This window comes from Syngnathus floridae, chromosome 4 (assembly GCF_059516105.1).
Source record: "Syngnathus floridae isolate MCC-2025c chromosome 4, RoL_Sflo_1.0, whole genome shotgun sequence".
Classification (NCBI taxonomy): Eukaryota; Metazoa; Chordata; class Actinopteri; order Syngnathiformes; family Syngnathidae; genus Syngnathus; species Syngnathus floridae.
In genome coordinates this window covers 11,505,001-11,523,122 of record NC_142416.1, presented here as the reverse complement: position 1 = coordinate 11,523,122, position 18,122 = coordinate 11,505,001, and the positions used below count along the sequence as shown (strand labels likewise).

The following is an 18,122-nucleotide window of genomic DNA, read 5'->3' as shown; positions in this document are numbered from 1 at the left end:
TTAACGCATATGACATCACAAAGGCGACACTCACTTGTAATCAGAGGAAACTCTGAACCGGTAAACAGTAGAGTTTACGCGTTGCTAGGCAACGTGGCTCGGCCCTCTGCGCACGTCTTGATGGTGAACCCTCTCTTTGGCTTACATGTGACTTCCCTTGGCTCAATAAGATATTACCGAAAAAATGTTGTTTGAAACGGACAACAAACCTACCGTATATGACCAAATAGCGGATTTTCAGCGTAAACTTCAACTTTTAGGTAAGTTTCGAGGCTGCGGTCACTTGTAGCTACTTCATCGACAAAATCGACTGCAATTATTATTAAAACGATACGTGCCGCCGGGCAGAGAGCGACAGGAGTGCCTACTATGAAAGCTCTCAGTCGGCCTTGGAGAAGAACCGCCAGCACATCTTGCAGCTTCGGGAGGAGAACAGGGACCTGAAGAAGAGGGTGTCGGAGGCCGAAGCCGTGAGGACAACAACGAACCTCGACATCCTGACTGAGATCATATTGATCACAATCGACTGTCGCTTCTCTTTCAGGATGAACAACAATTGGTACAATCGGCCTTACACGGCCGAGGGGTGGAAAAGGACACCGGGCCACTAATGTCCGGCAAGGTTGTATGCATCACTGCACCTAGCTTTGTCGTTTTTTGTGATCTATGGCTTGTCTCACAGATGTAGCTACCTCCATTCTGAAATAAAGGATAAGAAATTAATTCGGGATTGTCATGTAAATCGACCTCCTCAATGTCATGTAAATCTATCTCCTCAGAGCAATGTAACGGCATGTCTATTAAGTTCTGATACAAATGCAATTTGATCTCGAGCTACATGCGTTAGGAATTACGTCCAGTGTTGGCGTCATGGGGGGGGGGGCATGTGCACCAAAACTGTCAAAATAAAGATATAAATACAAACAAAAAGTAAAAATATAAATACAAAATTAATTATTTAATTATTATTTATGTTTCTGTATTTATTTACATTTATTATATATTTGTTTTACTTTATATTATATATTTTGTTGTTTTTAATTTGAAACACAAATTAATATATTTTAGCAGAACAGTAACAGTCGATAGTCAGTTGAAAGCCAAAGAATAAGAATGTGTCCTTTCACAATTTAGCAGCTCTGACCACTTAATGGACAGATCGGGGAGGGCAAAAAAACAGGTCATAACTCAACCCACCATACAGGACAATCTTTCGAGGTATCCCATAAAAATGTTAAATAAGGCCAAATTATCTGCATGTGTTTACATTACAAAATGTTTTTTTGTAATGCAGAGTATTTCCCGCTATCCAAATGAAACCCACCAGCAATAAATGAAACCTAACAGTGGGTTCTCTTGTATCCTTAGGCAGCCCTATCCAAACTTGAACACCGGGTCACGTCCAAGATGAAGCGTCTCAACGCGCTGAAGCACGCTACTCAAACTCACCATCGCCGCCTCGAAAACCTCAAGAGGGAATGCCTCAGACTCGAAGCGATGGGCTTCAACCAAGCAATCTCAGACAAGGAGGAGATTACAATGGTATATTACCTGTTTGCACATGCAAAAACTTTCATCTTTCATATCACTATGATTCAACCAATATTTCATAACAACTAAAACAGTACTGTTAATTATTTACCCTTGGCCTTCAATGACATCTGCAACAAAGTAAAAAGATGATTATTAACTTTTTATTTATAAAATGTGGCTTCCTCCTTTGAAGGTGGGAAAGTTATGCAAGACTCCTGTGCAGACTATTCAACTTAAGAGGTCTTACAAAATTCCCCATTTACCATTTGGAATAAGAGGACTCTTATGCAGAGAAGAAAAATATGATTTTATGATCAACCCCACCTATCTTTTTAAATGTCTTGCTCTCTGTATCTGCAGAAATTGAGGTCACTGCAGAACTGTCTGGAAAAGAATCAGCTCAAGTGCAAGGAAGCAGCAAACATCATGACTAATTACCTAAAACTGAAAAGTCACTTGCAGGTTAGTTGTGGTGAACCTCAAGATGACTTGACAGACCCGCTTCAATGCTTCATCTATCCTTTTTTTGTTGGCAGGAGGAGAGTCTGACTTTCCAGGGTCAGATAGATGATCTAGAAGCAGAAATCATGAAGCATAGGAAGGAAGTGAATGAAGTGCAGGAAATGAACAACAAAGCCCAGCTCTCCAAAGAAACAGCAATTGTAAATTTGTTTTACGCAAACAAAATTTCATGAAATTCACATTGTGCTATCGCCACAAATTTGCTGTAAATGTAATTTGTCAATTCAAATCTTTACATATCTTGCTTTAAAGATTTCAAAGCCTACTTAACCTGCATCATCATCCATACACTGTTGTAAATGTCAAGTTTCTAGATACTCTTGACTGTTTTATTTACATCCTAGGTTGAGTTACAGCAGCAGGAGGAGCGGTTCTACAAGGAGCACCAAGAAAAAGATTATCTTTTAGCCATTTACCGCAAAAGGGTGCAGGAAATCAAAGCCCGTGCTGAAAAGTTAGATGTGAGTCACACAAAATGTCTTATAAAGTCTGTTTGCCTGCATGAGAAAATCGTTGACGCTAGCTTGTGAATCAAAGCTAATGAAACGTGCTTAACTAGATCATTGTGCCCTACAGGCTCAGAGGAAAAACGTACAACAGGATGAGTTGAACAATGAAGCTGAGAGTGGCGCTGCCAAGATGGCTGCTGAAATGGAGCAGAGCATCAGCATCTTTGATGAGACCCTACAAAATATGAAAAATGCCACTGGTTACACAGATACAGAGGTATGTATCGGAAACAGCATCATTTTTATCATTTGTCCAGGTTACCATGTTTTAATGCGGTGCGCTTGCTCAGTTTGTTACTAATGGGCAAAATAAAGAGATCATAAAATTGTGAAACTATAGCATTAGCGAATTTCTTCCGTAAATCTTGAGTATATTTGTCTGCCCTGTATGTAGGAGGTCATGAATCGTTACATCGCCCAGAGGGAGACGCATCGGCATCTGAGCGCAGTGAAAGAAGACAACGAATATATTCTCCGGCAGCTAAAGGAACAGAAGGTGCTCCTGAAGCAACAATCCGAGGCCATGAAGTATACGGGAGAAACACAACTATCAGGGTGAGAAAGTGTAAAATAAGCACACTGACATAAACTCAATGGGTACGAGAAGCCAAATCCTTTTCTCTGTTTGTAGTGAGCAAAGGTTGCTGGACGAGTGTGAAAAGGAGCTAGTGACGAAGCAGCAGAGTTGTGAAACATCTAAGGAACGTCTGTCTTCCCTCGTTAAAACCATCAGCACTATCCAAGCTGGAGTGGAGCACCTGGCAGACAAACTTCATCACATCTCTCTGGTAAAAAAGAAAAATCTGAATGTATACAATACATTACCTTCGGCCTCCCCACTCCTTTCTTTGTGATGGCCTGCACCACCAAAATAACATTCAGCACATTAGATGATTTTTATTCACGTGTTGCCTCTTTTGTTCTTGTTGAAGAATGAACCTCCATCAGATATTTCTCCCAAATCAGAAGAGTTTGTGGTGTATCTGCTGAATCAGTGTGAGCGCAAGGTGCTCTCACTGCAGAAGAAGCTTCAAGGGAAAGATCTCAATGAGATTTCAAAAGACATGGAGGAAGAAGAGGTGAGACACACGCGCGCGCACACACACACACACACACACACACACACAAAGAAATTAAGATAAAAAAATACATTTTGAAACAAAAGCGCAACGTAATGAACATTTGTCAACTAAAAGAAAAATATATCATCGTATAAAAAAAAACGCTTTGGAAAAATGAGTTTTCAGTCACCTACAGCAGAATGCATTTGGCTGATGGATAGACAGGCAGACGGATGGACACACCGACATACAGACACAGATGCACAAACAAATATTGTATATGACATCTACTGGCTTTTCACATCGTGTTTTCTTGTCTAGTTCTATTTTATGATTGAGAAACAACTGCCTGCTTATAACAAGCGAGTCACTGTTTCTGAAGACCAAGAGATGGCCCTCTTAACCAACGGTGAGATTACACAAAAGCACACACTCGGGCGTGCGCACGCACACACTGACTCGTACTGTTGGTTTCAGAGGAGGAGAATGAAGAGGATGACGGCATCCTTTCGCGGGAGGCGCTGAAGCGCCGCTCGCAGGCCATGATTGAATCCATGTCCAACAAGAAATCCTGGAAATTGAAGAAGGGCAAGTAAATGAGATCCTGACAGGCAGGGGAGATGTTTGATTAGGTATGGTAGGTAGATAGGTACACAAATCACTTAGTTGATTAAATAAAAGAAGCTATACTATGCTGTAAATAGAATAAAAATAGAATACTTAGGATACTCAAAGAAAATCAAAGATGCATCGTGGAAAAGAAAAATAAGGATATTGGACTTGAAAGTGATGACCTCCAGAACTGATTTAAAGCTTTGTTCTACTCCAGTTAGAAGAATGTATTTTTCATTTTTAAATGATCCTTTAGGTTATATGGTGTGTGACGCACCGACATATTTTTGAGGGCGACCCCAGGTCACCAGGAGGTCAAAGTTGACTTTGTTGGTATGGTAAGGGTCGACCTGTGCGTGCATTAGGTGCTCATGCTCAAGGGTTATGTGAAACCTGTTTAAAGTTTGTTTGAAGGTTGCTAGGTGGAGTGACTGTTAGTCTACTAAATTTAGAACAATAGTTAAGAAATATCTGAGCATTACCACAATGATGTTCTGTTTTGAATGCCTCAAACAGCTGTCTCTGAGTCAACCAGATGAGTTTTTACAGTAAATAAAACTCCTTTGACCCCTCCGACTGAGTCACTTGTACAGTAGCCTACATTTGTTTGTTGTTTGTGTGTGTACTCAAACATTGTATAGTATTTTTGGGTTGTTACGGCTATGAATACAAATGAGTTTCCACTAAGTGAGATGAGAAATGAACTGCGTGCCACTGTGCATATTGACAGGAGAAAACTGATCCGCCCTGTGCCTGTGGACTTCTACAAAATATATCATATTGTTTAATCCCACTTTTAAATATGTAATATTAATTGTTTAATCTCAATGTGACGGATGGACCATCAATAGGTTTTTGGTCCACATGTATATCAAAACATAACCTGAGGCATAGCTATACTGTATATCAAATCAAGATAAATGAAACAGATTTCATGTGTCAAGCATCAAATGATATGTGACATGATATGACTAATGACATGACCAATACAGAAGAATTCATGTAAGTAGTAAAAAGTAATCAAAAATGATTTTGTACACTTTGTAATACAGTTCTTAATATTACAGAAACAAGAAAATATCAAGAAACAAAGAAACATAAAAAGTTGATAAGAGAATAATTCACACTGCAATCAAAGATACTCATGAGACTTTTATCAAGTTATCAATTTGCATTTCTTATTTACATGTCAAGTGAGCTTTAATGAATATCACTTTCAAACACAAAATATTTTAAACAACGGTTTTAATTTACACTTAGGGATATGAGACTTTACCAACAAAATATACAAATCAATAGTTTTACGGTGCACATTTTTTTTTTAAATATTTTGAAACTATCACCAAGATGATCGAATTCGCGGACCAATCAATGAGGGGAGGCTGTCCCTTGCTGAAATTTTTCACTTCCTGCTTCACAGTTTGAAAAACTATCAATAGCGTGAATGTTTGTCGTTCCTGTCAATTTAAACAAGCATTGATCTGCTCTCTGCATTTGAAATCACATAACTATATGCACGTACGATTTTTTAAGTAGCTTCAGCAGTTTTCTAAGTTAAAAAAAAAAAAAGACGTCTTCACATGATTTGTGGAGAATGACAGGCAGCGTATAAATTAATTGTAATTCGGGAAGCGCTGAGCCAAATCGTTGCGGTATGAACAGGAACATAATGACTATGTAGGAGTGTTCAGCCAAACAGGGAGGAGATCATTCCTCCACAAAGCATCCAGTGACGCGCAACTCCAGTCCACAGTTGCCCTCAGCTCGATGTGCCGAAACAACCTCAGGAGTGTTCATCTGCACAGAATTGAAGGACGGGCGTTGTTTCTTAAAGAAGGTGAATATAATATGTATTTATTTTGTGTTTTTAGGCCATTTGTTTCCTATTTCATTGTGCTTTATACGTTTTAAGGACCTATATTTCATGTTTGTACAAAATATTTACAAGAAATGTAAATATTGTTCTTTTTTAGAATTGTGTCGCCTATCAAATTTGATTTCGTTTAGAGCCTCACGTTGTAAATAATCTTAATAATGATATATGGTCGGTTCCTGTACTGGTATTTGTTAATGGCATTTAAAAACTTTGGAAAATGTTGGAGGTTTTTTTTGCAAGATAAGTCATCCTATTATACCATGATGTTCAACGCAAAAGCCATAATAATTATGGCTTTGCGTTGAACATTAGCATCTAAAAAGAAAAAAAAAGTCAACCAATGTGTTGTCACTACCTCTAGTGCAGTAATTCCCAGCCGTTGTACTGCAGCATATGCCAAGCGATGAGGTGTGCTGCTGCATATGATCCAATTTCATTTATTGAGTTGAAAAATATTATTTACTATTAGTCTGTCATTATTCATCTATCTGTGCCAGTGCTGTACAGTGACTGATAAAACAATTAAATGTACCACGAGTGCACAAGTGTGCTGATTTTTTTTTACTAAAATGTGCCTTAGTTCAATGTGCAAAATGGTGCCGCACTTTGTTCTAATTTTTTCCATCTGCACCTCAGATGAGGCAGCAGGTGTGGGAGATATCTACACAGGCGAGTGGGCCTGTGTAGTGTGTGTGTGACATGGTGTGCAACTGTGGGAGATGAGGACCGTTCTTCCGGTGAGCGCAGGCAGTGATGGAGGAGAGTCCTGCAGCCTCCACACAAAGGTGGGCAGGATGAAGAAGATAATGGGGCTAAGGCTGAGTCACTCGGTGGATGCACATATAGATAAGGAGCCTGGGGTGCGACTGAGGAGCTTCCAGCTGTTGGATTCTGCTGAACACTGTGAGGTGAGCTCAACCTGAACTGAAACAGACCATTGTGGATAGGTGTTAACTTGTTAATTTTTTGTCAGGATGCTCTCAAAAGTAAAAATTCACTGACTTCTCCAGTTCTTCATAAAAGTAGACTGGTTTATGTTTTGTAAAATTGACTCGACAAGATGTTCATTACAGTGCAATATGTTGGGAAGCTAAACCTCTCTTAGATTATTCAGTAAGATTTTTTCATAGGGAACTCCTGCGTTTATTCCAGTTGAGCACAATGGTGACTCACTCAAAGAAATATTTATCAAATGCTGGTGGGTGTATGGTTTATTTTCAGCTCAGGCAAGCTTTGTAAGCAGGTGGAATGTTTGAGGAAGCACCGCTAACTTTGTGAAATTTCTTGTTCTATGCTTGTCACCTCCTCACCATTCAAGTGACTAATCGGTAATAATTGCTTAGTCTCCCCTTTTGTTTGCAAAGCCCGCATGGGGAAACAAGAAAGGATGATGGTCATTTTCTTGCTTATTCATGGGCAGACTCTCATTAGGGCAACACAAGGCCGCATTGTTGAACTCACAAGCTGCATGCCTGATGAACATTTCATTTTGTCTGTTAGTGTTGTCATAATGTGTGGCTGTGTTGTATAGTTTTCATTTAGTTTAGACGGGTGCATGGGTATGTTGAATATAACATCCACTTTGAGACACTTTTTGTTCTTTATCCAATTAACGCACAGTTACTAGTACGCCGAAATATCATGCTTTAGAAAAATATCTACTAGTAAGACACAATCGTGATTGTCTCATGAGGATGAAGACTTACTAGAAAGAACAATTCTGCACACCATCAGGATATGGTATACATAAATGCTGAAACGGCATTCCATAGTTTTTTTTGCAATCAATGCAAGTTGCAATCGTGTGCGTTGGTTTACCTCAATTGCTTCAAGACACAATTCATCAACAATCTTTGACACAATTCTTCTCTCAATTATTATGCCCATATGTTCCTGCCACTGTTTTTCAGTTTTCAGTTTAACCGTCCAACAGTTAGGGACACGTCCCCACATTATACATTTAGTAGATGATTTCAAGTGACGAAGCCCTTCCTGCTGTGGGTGTGTCCCTGCCACTCCCCTGACACCACAGGCAGGAACGCAAGCTACTTGCTAGTGCAAAAGTGTCCGAACTGGATTCTTTGGAGGCAGCAGCGTGTTAATGATGGCCTGATAAGCAACTTTTAATGATCACCAGGGCTGAGAAAGTTTTGAAAATAGGTGTGTAAAATTCATTATTTTCAAGCATTTTCATTCTCATTTAGTTGCTGTCATAATTGTTAAATCCACTTATTATGACAAAATAATCAAGAACTAGTATAACCATTCTTCCATCAAAATCAGAAATAGGCCTTTGGTTATGTGTAAGATGAGATCTGTTGACTTTAACTGAGTACCACATTATCTCACACACAGTCCAAAACTTTATAGGTAGTTCAAACGGTGATTGTTTTTATTGCCTTTTTGTTCAGGGATGTGTTCATAGTCTGTTTGCATGGTTAGTTATGAATTAGTTCCCATTGGTCCGCTGTGCTAGCCCCGCCCACATCTGTCACTTCCTTGTACCGCCCCGTGTCACTCAGGTCTCCTTTACCTTTTAGGATTTCCGTTTCTCCTTTCTACAACTGCAACTAAAATGTATTTTAGAGTTTGTAACTTGTAAGAGCAATTCGGATCCCCTTCTTGAATAAACGTGCGCGCCGCCATGCAAAAATGGGAACTGAGGATAATTGGCAGTTATCAATGGTAAGTTAAGCAAAAATAAAAAATAAAAACATTTACGTTCTGTTTATTTGAGTTGCCATAGTAGATAATCTTTTCTTTTTGCCTGTCTGTGCTCGATCCACATGGTTTAAAGTTTCATGTCTGACGAGCCGTCGTGTTTCTGTCATCTAACTTTTCGCAAACTTGAATTAACTTTTTCTGCACGAAGGGGTTATCAGCCGCTTTTTGACAATCACCTGCAATTGTGCTTATTCCAAGCCTTTGTTCATTTTTGCTACTGATATGAAGGTACCTTATTATTATTTTTTATTTTAAAATATATATATATATATATATATATATATATATATATATATATATATATATATATATAAACTTGGTGCCACCTATCAATAATGTTTTTATTACGCAGTCATCAGGTCACAACCAAATCCCAATAATTGGTTGTTTAGATGATTCTCAAAAGCGCGTTGTTAGAAATGAGTCAGTTTGTCATGAGGTTTGAGCAACATGAGTTGATTTGTCACCTTGTTAAATTGGAGCTCACTTTGTGTGTGGAAAGCATGTTCTGAGTTATAGAGTTATTGTTGTTATGCTTAAAAAATATTTTGCAAACATTTCATTTTTTCTGCAAAGAGGGAAAATTGTTTTTTAAAAAACATTGGTTTCCTAGAAATATCGCTTATCCTTCGTGTGTGTTGCCTATACACTAACATGAACACTTGCATTTGCCCTTACAGGACCATGTGCAAGAATGGGTTGACGAAGAGGAGAACGGGGCAATATTTGGCATCACGCTACGGCGAGAGCCCGTCATGCCAAGTCCTAACATGCCCATGGCGTCGGACTGCCCGGCCTACAGTTATGCCCACTACCACACAGTAAAGCTGCGCAGACTCAAAGCTGGCACCCTGGAGCACTTGGTCACCCACCTTCTGGATCTCGAACATCAGGAGCCTGACTACCTCCATGTTTTCCTCTCCACCTACAGAGCCTTCACATCTACCAATAATCTCATTGCAATGCTTTTTCTCAGGTAAGACTCTCCTTTTTTTTCTATCCTGGCTTCTGAACTGGGAAAAAAAAAAAAACCAAAATATTCAACTGCAGTAAACTTAGTATGTAGCAGTGCAGTTCTACAACATTGTAATTTACAAGCGCAGTAGTAAACATTGTTAAATGAATTAGCTATATCTTGATGGCATAGCCCTTTTGTTTTTGCAGCTGAACCTAATATTGTGGCCACTGTTGTTAGCTTGACCTTTTGTGAAATGCATCATCAAAATAATTTCCCAAACAGTCCTTGTACTTTGCACGTTTATCTTCCATAATGTTACATTGGATTAGCATTTGCTAAACGGTAGTTCCAGTTCCATGGTCAAACTTCCGCCATCATAAATCTTTTTTTTAGACTTGCTCAACCACTATTTGTGTGTGAAAAAAAATGTAAAATGCTGGAGGTGCAATACATGTCAGATCCACCGAATTTAATTCATTTTTTTTTAAAGAAATGTTAACATTCACTTGCAAAAGTGTAATAAGAAACACTTGTGTAATACATATTGTATGACCTGACTTGTGGGTATACCTCACCTGGCTGGACCGCCTGGGAGGTGAGTCATACATCAAGAGTGAAAGAGGCTATTGGATACCTTCTTGACGTCACTCGAGCTATGTGTAACGAAACCTCTATTGAAATGCTGCATGTATCTGTGACACGTCAACAAAGAATTTATTGTTTTTCTTCTGTCACCTTCCCCATAGCGCTTCCTTAGTGACGCTCTAGATAAAAATAAACAGCATGGCTCCAACACGTTACATTCTAATTTCCAGATGGTTTGACGGATAAGTACCAGACAAGTTCCCCCCCCCCCCCCTTTTTTTTTTTTTTTGGTATTGCTCTGGGGTCAGATGCCAGTACAAGTGTAGCTGTAATGTTTTTTCCTCAAACAGTCACCCTCATACCGGTGCTGCTGATGGCAACACGTTTGCTATTGTGTAGAGGACACTCCTGGAACAGAATTTTGCTTTGTCCCACAGGATTTGTTGTTAAATTGAACGAAACCTGCATTTCATCCAAGGATTGTTATGATGACATTAATTCTCGACGGACACCTTTGTCTGTTAACATCCACAAGGCAAATGTTTTGCTTTGGAAACTCCTGTAATACTCTGCATCCTGCTGACCGGATGCAGAGTAATACACGGCATATCCGAATAATCCTAAAGAATCGGCACTGGCATAATTCATTGTGAACATCACAATAAGTTGTACACTAAAATGGATTTCAAGGATTGCCTACCCAAGTTCTGACTGAAGTGCTGACCATCCCTTTCCAATTTCTTCTATCGTGAATGTTGATACTTCAAATGTCAACAGATAAAATGGTAAAACGGAGATAATGGTAAAATTAAATGCAAGTTAAACCTTTTTAGGCCATTTGATTTTGTAGTTCAATCATGTGAGATGATGACAAAATTACAAAAATATGTTTCTATTTAAATGATTAAACCTGTTTCCTCTCTCTTCTTACAGTGATGACGCAAACCCAATATGCTCGCAAAGGTGAGTGCTTCATTCATGAACTTCATTCAATTGGATTTGCCAATAGTCAACACAAATTGGGCATTCTCAAACTTCATTATGTGATTTCAAACTATGACGATATCAGGAAAAAATCCGACTGAGCTCATTTGCCTTATTCCCTCCTCAGCTCTTTGTTCCCAGTAATCAAGCTGTGGTTGAGGGAATACCATGCAGACTTCCATGAGCCCCCTCAATACCAGTCTCTGCGGCTCCTATGTGCCAACTTGCGCCGGCGTGTCTGCTTCAGACGCTTGGCTCAGACCGCAGAGCGTCTGCTCAAGTCGTTCCAGCAACAAGGTAGACGAGACCTCTAATTGTGTAACTGGCTATAATGAACTGCTTATACGCTTAGCAATCAACACAGACGCTACAATCCTGCCATTTTGCTTTGTCGTGCATTGTCTTAAAAAAGCAGCATAGTGCCAGCAGGTACTGGTTAGCCCCAAGAAAAACATGAGTAACCCATGGTTCTGTTCTAAAAAATAGTGTAATGGGACATTGTGACTTACTAAGAAATATTAATACATACTACCACTACTACTAATAATAATTCATGTAACATTTATTTATTTGTTTCTTTGAGCTTAACTTGGTACTTGTCTCTTAATGTACCAAATAATTTTCTTTAATAAACAAATTTTGTGTTCACCAAGGAAATATACATTTTTTTTCTTTTCATTACTCAAACATTGACATTCTAGTGCTGTAATTTTAATATTATGGTAATATTTTTGCTCATGGTTAGTATACTGTCATAATCGAATGAATGCCTAAAATGGAATCACAATAGTTTGTACAGGAATTCTGACGGATGTAACATCTTTTTGTCCCAGCAATGATGTCATTGTAATTACTGTATTCTGTTTCCTTTTGGTAATTGACATCTTCACCGCGTGTGGCCTGTTTTAATATGTTTTTATGTCATTCACGCTTACGTATGTGTTTAACAGATCCCAGCCAATTTGCGTCGGTGGACGACAAAGTGCTGCCGTGCAAAGAGGAAGACAGAGACATCTTTATGAACTTCCCTGTCACTGATGTAGCAGAGCAGCTCACCAGATTGGACATGGTGGGTTCTCTCACCACTTATTGCATCGTATTGACAGATTATATGTGTTAAAATTTCTGTCTGTTTCTTTGAAGGAACTTTTTGTCCAAGTGATACCGTTCCACTGCCTGGGCTGTGTGTGGTCACAACGCGACAAGAAGGAAAACCGCAATCTGGCACCCACCGTCCGTGCCACCATTTCCCAGTTCAATGCAGTCACCAACCTCGTCATCACTTCGTTGCTTTGCCCGTCTTCTCCGAGCCCCTCCACTTCCTCTCCCATTTCGTCACCCAGCTCGTCAAGCTTCCTCTTCCCATCGAGTGCCCCGGGCTTAGCTCACCCCTCTCACACCAGTCCTTGCTTTCGAGCGCGCATCCTTGAGTGGTGGATCAATGTGGCACAGGTCAGTATGGGAATGAAGCATGCAGAAATGACTTTGTCAAAGAGACAGAAGCGTAGTCCATCCATTTTCTCATACTAGCTTCTTTGTAGGCGTGCAGACAGCTGAAGAATTTTTCTTCCTTATGGGCCATCCTGTCCGCCCTGCAGTCCAATGCTGTATATCGCCTCAAGAAGACCTGGATGGCTGTCAGCAAGTAGGCAACCTTCAAAACTACTCTATTGGAAAAATAATATCACTCAAAACATTTAAAGAAGTGGAACATGTTCAATGGGATTTTGTATATTTGTTTTAATTACCAATTAAAGTGAGCCATCTAGATCAGCTCTATATTAAACTTGGTTCGGCACTTCAGCTTTTAGAAAGAAACTGAATGTGTTAAACAAATACAGTTGTCATAGTAACCACACAAATTAAAGACAAAAGTGACCCTTACTGATGAAAGCTGAGCCATTGGTAAAAATATGGAAATACAGCATTTTGAACTTGCATTTTACAACTTTGGTCAAGGTCAGCTCAGGAGAGCAGTCAACAAAGTCTTCATGTCTGTTTCCAGGGAATGCATGGCTACCTTCAAACATCTGTGTGAGACTTTTCCTGACGAGAACTGTGTGCTGGCCAACCGGGAGATCCTGACAGAGGCAAGTAACAGTGTGTACTTGGATACTACTCCCAGAATGGAAATTGTGTTTATTTCTTTATTTTGCTTAACAAGTGTCATGTGTGGGAGATCGGCTTCAATGGTGTTGGTTTTACCACATGCTGTCCGATAAGACATACGAGATAGACTATTGATACGTCATTTATTTTAGAATATGTTTTGAAATATTATGCAGAACAAAGAAAGAGACTTTTCAAATATAACAGTTCCCATGTTTGTGGTGTGCTTGTCTTTATAACTTATGTGTGCAAAATGATACAAATGCAGTGTGCATCTAATCATTATGTGGACTTGTAACTGTGTACAAGGTGCCATTGCTAGATGGGTCCTCTTGTCCACGCAATTCCTTTTATGTTTGACCTTTATTTTAGGTCATTTGATGAATATCCAAGCTCCAATTTCATCTATTTGTCAGCCTCTATTATTCTCTGTGTTAGTGTATGTGCACAAGAACTTTGTTAGAGTATTAAGTGAGGATGCCTTTATCAGCAACCATAGAAATATCAACACTGAATGCGAGTCCCTTTCCTGACTCACCCTTTCACACCCAGCAACACCCTGTCAGCAGGTGCACAAGCAGGGAAAGAACAATTATGTAATGTCGGCTGTGTTGTCATCAACCACACCCTGCATTTTGTCACATGGGCATCCTGAGGGCCATTATAGTTTTCAATCAAAGCTGACGTGTAATTTTGCTACAGGCTGGGAGTCAGCAAGAGGTCAGTGCCAGCTCTGGGTCGCCCCTGCTCTGTTCCAAACAGATGGTAAGTAAGGGTGAACAATTCATCCACGACATTGATTTTATGTTCTCCACGATCCAATGATTTTCTTCTCCTTGGAACAACTAAACATTGCCTCGTTGTCTTTAGAAGCATAAAGATGGAATTGTACCGTACTTGGGCTCCTACCTGACTGTCCTCACGATGTTGGACACAGCTCTCCCTGACTCTGTAGAGGTGAGTAGAAATTGCACAAGCAAGACCACCGATTTAATTTGCATTAAATATGAATTTGTCATTTAATTTTTCATGCCGTATTTAACAATTGTTCTCTCCTGTCCAAAGGGTGGACTGATCAACTTTGAGAAGCGCAGGCGGGTAGGTTATGCCCCCTTGTGGTGGCTCACTTTAATGTTATTATTATTTTTCATCGCTGCTGACGTCATTAGTTTTCTCAAATTCATAATGTTGCCTTTTTTCTCATTATTTGCTGTAGGAGTTTGAGATTCTGTCCCAGATTCGTCAACTGCAGGCTTCCTGTTCCCAATACCAGATTCCGGCAAACCCTCGCATAACCAACTGGCTGCAGGCGCACGCGCTCCTTCTCACTGATCAGGAGAGGTTGGACACATTGCATTGTTGTCAATATGATGCGGGGACAAACAAGGGACACAGTCATGCTGATGACTCATCTTTTTCCTCTGGCTTGAAGTTATGAACTGTCTCGTGAGCTGGAACCTCCTGTTGATCCGTGTCCTACTTCTCCCAATGTATGGAGCAGTCGTTTGCTACCAAAGAAGCTCCCCTCGTAAGTATAGTGCTTTTCTTCAAATTATGTGCTACAGTCTTCACGTCTGTCCATAGTCCACACCAATGGCTACTGCGACATCATGCACGGGTTGAACTTTTAATTCACTGTTTTGTGGCCGCTAGAGGGAGCCCTCGTTCTTCACTGTCTAAATTTATTTAGGCTGGCCACTTGAGCCGGGCAGCATTTACAGGGCACAACCACAAGTGTATTAAATACGGCTGCCATTATAATACAGTGTTGTTTGACATCAATATAAATTAAATGCTTACTTGCTATGTCAGTTTTATTATACAGCATTGCTCAACGTATTAAGGGGGGGGGGGGGTAATGTATACAGCTCTTTTTCTTGTAAGAGAAAGCACAGATGACCTTTTGTATGCAGGTCACAAGCAACCAGTGATGGTTCTCAAGGGAAGAAGACTCATGCTGACCAGATGAGTGTGTCGTCTTCGAGCTCCAGCGGTTCTGACATGGATGATCTCGTTGTCCCTCATCTGTCCCCACTCAGGCTCATAATCAAGGTAAACTCACTTGACATCGTCTCTGTGTGTACATTTGAAATGATGCCACCAACAATTGATACTGATTGAAACACTTTTTTTATGAATTTATTTTTTGTTATTTATTTTATATATTTGTTTATTTTCAATGTCATATTACAGTAATGGGCAGGTAATGAAGCATTTTCTTGGTTGTTTAATTTCACAGTAGATACTTCAGAGACGCAGGGAATGTATATTTTTCCGTAAAACAGTACTCACAAAGTTAGGGATATTGGACTTTGAGGTGAAATATCAGGATGAACCTAAAATAGGTTACAGGTAAATTTAAATGGACTTCTCTAAACTTTGGAATGCACGTCTGTTGAGTATTACGGTGCCTCTCACACCACTTGCTGGTATCTAACGTGGAGGCGAAGGGCAAAACAAATGCAAATGTTTGTTCCACGATTGCATTATTGGACCAATACGTTTCTGAGAATTTCCACATTGTCCAGCGTTTCAGGTTGCAGTGACCTTTGTGTCTGTCCTGAAAGGTCACTCCAAAGCCAAAACTTTTTAATGAGTAATGTGTGTCGGCTTAGACTAACCAAGAACCCTTTTCAAAAATGTTTGTTCAATTTCTTCCATCCACAGTCACTCTCCAGCTCAATGCACAACATCACCGAAGACTACGGCACAATGTCCTCCTCCTCTTCCTCCTCCTCTTCACCCATGCTCTCCAGCTCCTCCTGCAGCTCCTCCCATCCCGACCTGAGCTGCTCCTCTTTGGCGCTGAGGCCAGACTCCTCCTCATCCAGTGTCCCACCGCAGTCCGTGCTGCCCGTTTACAACAAACAGCTAGCCGATTCGTGCATCATAAGAGTCAGCATGGAGTGTGTCAACAATGGCAACGTCTACAAAAGCCTTCTGGTGAGAGAGAGCTTCCATACAGTATTTGCCACCGCTAGCTTTTTTGTTTCAATATTTTTTTTCGTCATTTAGACGTTGTAAAACTGTGAGGTAGAACACAAGCTTGATTGTGCAACAAAATTGGAGGGTACATGTGGGGTGAAATGTATACAGCAAAAATAAAAGCTATGGTATCACAGCTTGAGGACTAAACGACCTTATTGTTAAGAGCAGCGACATCGGTAGTTTAATCACAATGGTACGTGATTGTTGCAGTACCGAAAATGGTGTGGGACAATGTGTCATTTCTGACATCACTTTTTTTCTCAGCTGACCAGTCAGGATCACACACCTCAAGTCATTCAGAGGGCTTTGGAGAAACACAACCTGGAGGACACTTTCAGCTGTCAGGACTTTACCCTCTGCCAGATGCTTAACAATGGAAATGGTATGATTTAATACAATTTGAGAAGGTCACAATCATTTTAGCGAAAATATTTGTAGTGCGAGCAGGCTTCAGACCAACCTTAGAATAGTTTGGGATTTGGGGATTTTTCATTATAGTTCGTTTTTATGTAGCTTTTGGTTTTTTTAATTTTGATCATCTTTATTAAGTTTTCAGAGCATTTTTTTCAAAATATTTAATTTTAGTTGAGTTTATCTTAACTTTAGTTTGACTTTTTTGTGGTTTTTAATTTGTAGTATCTCTCATGTGCATGATAAATAAACATCACAGTAAATATTGTGTCATAAAAATTCAACAAAAAATATTTGGAAAAAACTACTGCTCATAAATCTTGAGATATGTAAGGGGAAGATCATCATGACATGCTTGTGTTTCAGAGCTCCACATCCCTGACAACGCCAACGTGTATTATGCCTTGTGCACCTCCTCCAACTATGACTTTGTCCTACACCAGCGCTGGAAGAGCCACAGGAGACATTGGGGTTCCTCCTCCAGTCCAGGAATTCCACACAATGAACGCCACACAAAGTGACAAGCGTCAGTCTTCAGAGTTGAATCTGTCAAGGAGAGCCCAAACTCACAGCGGTTTCGTTGTGGCTTGACGCATGAGCCACCCTGAGAGCTTTGCTTAGATGTCCTCTGTCAGTGGCTGGGCCCCTTTCAACCTTTTCGACATCAGACCTGCTCCAGCTTCTCACAGAAATGTGTTTGCACAAGTAGTAGAAGATAATGTCTGAATTGCACGCAGCAAATGGACGCTAGCTGCTCGTTGCAAACTGCGCCACGATTGGAATTTGTGCAAGTCTGTCTTGACCATTGACATCTGCATTTAGTATTTATTTTGTTCTTCTTCATACTTTTTTATGTAACTTAAAACCAACCTTAGTGTTGAAAGTATCAGTATTCCACTTTGCCACATTGTTGTGTAAATTTGTATGCGACCCACCTTTTAATTTATTTTTAGACACAAGCCGACTAGTTCTAAAGATAAAGGTTAATGCATGCCATTACCAAGTGAAGGAGATGATGTGATTTTGCAGTTTTGCTCTTACGAGGTTGCTTGATGGTTGATTGAGGTGATGCCATTAGTCTAAGACTGCATCCTTCATCTGTAATGCTGTGAACACGGTGTGCATGAAGGATGTTTTTTGTATGTGAAAGATGAAGAGTCTCAGTAAGTAAAAGGACATGCCAGTGATGTTAAAACCTTGTTTTTAAAACTGTTCACGGTGATTGCCAACCTGGTTTACAAAGAGTTTTG

The 18,122-nt window shown here is 40.0% G+C and overlaps 2 protein-coding genes across 4 annotated transcripts in view; both read left to right on the top strand.

The window, feature by feature from the left end:
* The first annotated feature begins 80 nt into the window (after positions 1–80).
* On the top strand, positions 81–4,810 carry odad3 (outer dynein arm docking complex subunit 3). Its single transcript, XM_088374735.1, has 13 exons — positions 81–260; positions 349–470; positions 545–622; positions 1,369–1,542; positions 1,894–1,995; positions 2,070–2,195; positions 2,400–2,516; positions 2,632–2,781; positions 2,959–3,119; positions 3,196–3,352; positions 3,497–3,643; positions 3,947–4,034; positions 4,103–4,810. Exons 1-13 carry the CDS (start codon positions 185–187, stop codon positions 4,219–4,221), a joined length of 1,617 nt encoding a protein of 538 aa, XP_088230861.1. The 5' UTR covers positions 81–184; the 3' UTR covers positions 4,222–4,810.
* An 855-nt stretch (positions 4,811–5,665) lies between these two features.
* The window catches only part of LOC148399093 (ral guanine nucleotide dissociation stimulator-like 1), a 12,649-nt gene continuing 192 nt past the window's right edge, over positions 5,666–18,122 (top strand). Inside the window, exons 1-18 of one of the 3 annotated variants that reach the window (XM_088374148.1) lie at positions 5,666–6,074; positions 6,750–7,021; positions 9,518–9,813; positions 11,314–11,343; positions 11,492–11,661; positions 12,315–12,433; positions 12,508–12,816; positions 12,906–13,009; positions 13,370–13,454; positions 14,176–14,238; positions 14,347–14,430; positions 14,539–14,571; positions 14,690–14,814; positions 14,906–15,001; positions 15,387–15,525; positions 16,141–16,416; positions 16,726–16,843; positions 17,239–18,122. The exon at positions 17,239–18,122 is cut by the window's right edge and continues 192 nt beyond it. In XM_088374148.1, coding sequence (XP_088230274.1) covers positions 6,833–7,021; positions 9,518–9,813; positions 11,314–11,343; positions 11,492–11,661; positions 12,315–12,433; positions 12,508–12,816; positions 12,906–13,009; positions 13,370–13,454; positions 14,176–14,238; positions 14,347–14,430; positions 14,539–14,571; positions 14,690–14,814; positions 14,906–15,001; positions 15,387–15,525; positions 16,141–16,416; positions 16,726–16,843; positions 17,239–17,393 — 2,391 coding nt within the window. In that variant the 5' untranslated portion in view covers positions 5,666–6,074; positions 6,750–6,832 and the 3' untranslated portion in view covers positions 17,394–18,122. Of the gene's footprint in view, positions 6,075–6,749; positions 7,022–8,630; positions 8,799–9,517; positions 9,814–11,313; positions 11,344–11,491; positions 11,662–12,314; positions 12,434–12,507; positions 12,817–12,905; positions 13,010–13,369; positions 13,455–14,175; positions 14,239–14,343; positions 14,431–14,538; positions 14,572–14,689; positions 14,815–14,905; positions 15,002–15,386; positions 15,526–16,140; positions 16,417–16,725; positions 16,844–17,238 lie in introns of those variants that run through there. The other 2 variants (XM_088374147.1, XM_088374149.1) reach the window with 2 other exon arrangements.

Bases quoted from the DNA above. Each gene is read 5' to 3' on its own strand.
- odad3 (XM_088374735.1), top strand. From the start codon at position 185: ATGTTGTTTGAAACGGACAACAAACCTACCGTATATGACCAAATAGCG. The intron at 623-1,368 runs GTTGTATGCATC...TTGTATCCTTAG, and splicing joins GGCCACTAATGTCCGGCAAG to GCAGCCCTATCCAAACTTGA. The intron at 2,517-2,631 runs GTGAGTCACACA...TGTGCCCTACAG, and splicing joins CCCGTGCTGAAAAGTTAGAT to GCTCAGAGGAAAAACGTACA.